The sequence below is a fragment of the Pteropus vampyrus genome, unplaced genomic scaffold (assembly GCF_000151845.1).
Source record: "Pteropus vampyrus isolate Shadow unplaced genomic scaffold, Pvam_2.0 Scaffold37, whole genome shotgun sequence".
NCBI classification, from domain to species: Eukaryota; Metazoa; Chordata; class Mammalia; order Chiroptera; family Pteropodidae; genus Pteropus; species Pteropus vampyrus.
Genome location: NW_011888818.1, coordinates 6,550,345 through 6,552,879, shown reverse-complemented (window position 1 = coordinate 6,552,879; position 2,535 = coordinate 6,550,345). Strand labels below are relative to the sequence as shown.

At 37.4% G+C, this 2,535-nt stretch overlaps 1 protein-coding gene across 1 annotated transcript in view; it reads right to left on the bottom strand.

Annotated features, from left to right (window-relative positions):
- Positions 1-847, bottom strand: part of M1AP (meiosis 1 associated protein) — a 59,893-nt gene extending 59,046 nt beyond the window's left edge. The window contains exon 1 of the mRNA XM_011358086.1: positions 566-847. Within this exon, the coding sequence (XP_011356388.1) occupies positions 566-799 (234 nt within the window). The 5' untranslated portion in view covers positions 800-847. The remainder of the gene's footprint in view (positions 1-565) is intronic.
- Between the last annotated feature and the right edge of the window lie 1,688 nt (positions 848-2,535).

The window sequence follows — 2,535 nt, the reverse complement described above, 5'->3', positions numbered from 1 at the left end:
TAAGCAAAATAAGCCAGACAAAAAATGTTGAAAATCACATTATATCACTTATATATGGGATATAAACCTAAAAGCAACAAATGAACAGGACAGACAAACAAACAGAGACTCGTGGACATGGAGAATGGACTAATGGTTACCAGAGAGGAGGAGGGAGAAGAGAAAATAAAATAAAATCTTGGGGGAAAAAAAAAAATAGCCAGAGACCTATAGAGAAATTTGGAGACTAATTTCCCTGCATTTGCATTTCAAATGGGTGTGTGTGAAAAGAGTCAGTTGCTTATATTCTAAAGGTCTGTAAAAGCCAAGGTTTCTCTCCCTCCCTCAGGAGTGGAGGGGGCCAAGATGTGGCCTATTTAAACTCCCAAATTAATAATTTTGAGATTCCTCTTTTGCAGTACAAACACCCTTTATGCGCAGAATGACATCTGATCTCATTGTGTTGCCTGTGTGGTACTGGGTGTGAGAACAGGCACAGTTATTTCTAAGTAATAACTGTGATCTCTTCCCCAGAAACTTCGTATTTGCTTTCAAGATAAAATGAACAAATGGTAAATATACTCACCACAAAGGGGAGGATGCACTCGTGCTGATTTTGTATCATGTATAAGCTGAGGAGGGACATGCGGCTGGGGCCCATCAAGCTGCAGGCTAGAGAGAAAAAGTTTTGCAGAGCCTCACAGAGATTGGAGCAGATGTCAGCCCAGGATGGTAGAGTGATATGCACAATGAGAAGCCTTGGAGGTTGCTGGTAAATCTGTGTGTGGGGCCCTTTACCGGTAGTTCGCCCATGATACATGGCAGCCAGACCAGAGGTGGAACTGCAGCCACTACCTGGATATTCTCTACACCTATAGAGAAGGAGCAAGAAATCATTGGCTTTCATAAAACTGAATTATGTACTCTGTTGAAACAATGAACATGGGTCTAGGGGATTAAGTCCAGAAAGAAGTCAGGCTGGGTACTAACTCAAGCTTCTCTACTCCACCCTCCTCCCTTTTTAAAAAAAAATATATGATTCCATTTATGTGCAATGTCCAGAACAGGCAAATCCATAGAGACAGAAAGTAAATTAATGGTTGCGAGAGGTCGAGGGAAGAGGGAATGGAGAATGACTGCTAATGGATGAGGTGTTTCTTTTACAGGGATGAAAACATTCTGAAATTATAGAGTGTAATGGATGTGCGCACTTGTGAATATAGTAAAAACCAATGATTTATACACCTTAAAGTGATGAATGTTATGGAAGGCTAATCCATCTTAATAGCTCCTAAGGGATCTAGATGTTTGCCTGTAATGTAAAGCTGAGAATTCTTAGAGAGATGTTGAGTGGAACTAATCAAAAGATACACAAAAGTCAAACTTCAGTTTCAGAGTAAGCTATCTGACCTCATAAATTTTATTATTGTACTGTATTATAATTTATTTCTATGATTGCCTTTCTCACTATATTGTGGGCTTTCCAAGGGTAGAGAACTTGTTTTGTCAACTTTATTTATCAGTGTTTAGTACATTGTTTTTTTGGTACATAATAACTTAAAAAAAAAATATGATTACTTTCCCCTTCAAGACTTGTTCAAGATCCTTCATGACTTGACCTTCAATCTAATTGGACAAATTCTTAGAAAAATATATCTAATTAATACTAAGTCAAAAACAAGATTTTAAAACATAAATACTCTATAACCACTGAAGGGGAAATTTAACTGGTAGTCAAATATCTACCCACAAACTATAGGGTCAGATGATTCCGCTGATAAGTTCCATCAAACTCTCAAAGACCAAGAATTTCAATCTTAATTTCTTTCAGAGAATAAGAGAGGGAACGCTATTTAATTAATTTTACTAGGTTAGCATAACCTTTGATACCAAAATCGGATAAGAGTATTATAAGAAAAAAATTATAGGATAATCTCATCCATAAACTTAGATGTAAAAATCCTAAACAAAATATTAGCAAATTGAAAATAGCAGTATATAAAAAAAGAATAATGGAAGAAGTAAAACTCATTGTTTGCAGATGATATAATCGTGTATATAGAAAATCTAAAAAAATCTACAGTTCTATAATTTTCTCCAAAAGGTCTCCTTGAAGAGGAGTTTTCCACTCAAATTATTAACCCTGTAATCAGTTCTTTGTTCTGCTTTTGTAGACATGCTTGCTGCATAGGCCAAGGGGCAGGAGATCAACTGAAGACTCACCTTCCCCTTTGCTTGCTCTGTCTAGATAACAGATGTATCGAATCTCATGCTCTGTAACTGCCTATAGCCCATAGCAACTCCCGTGCTCTGTAACCACCTGAGGACAAATGAACCAATTGGCTCATGCCAACTGTAACTGCGCTGATAAGTCCTATAAAAGGAAGTTTACTCCTGAGCTCGGGGCCCAGATCTTCAGAGCTCTAGCTCTTCTGGGACTGCTGGCTTAATAAATCTGAGTTGTCCAACTCTCTGAGTGGTGCTTGGTTTCTCGCCAGTCTGATTTTTCTGCAACATCCTTATCTTTTATTAAATTTTATTCTTAGAGATTTACTG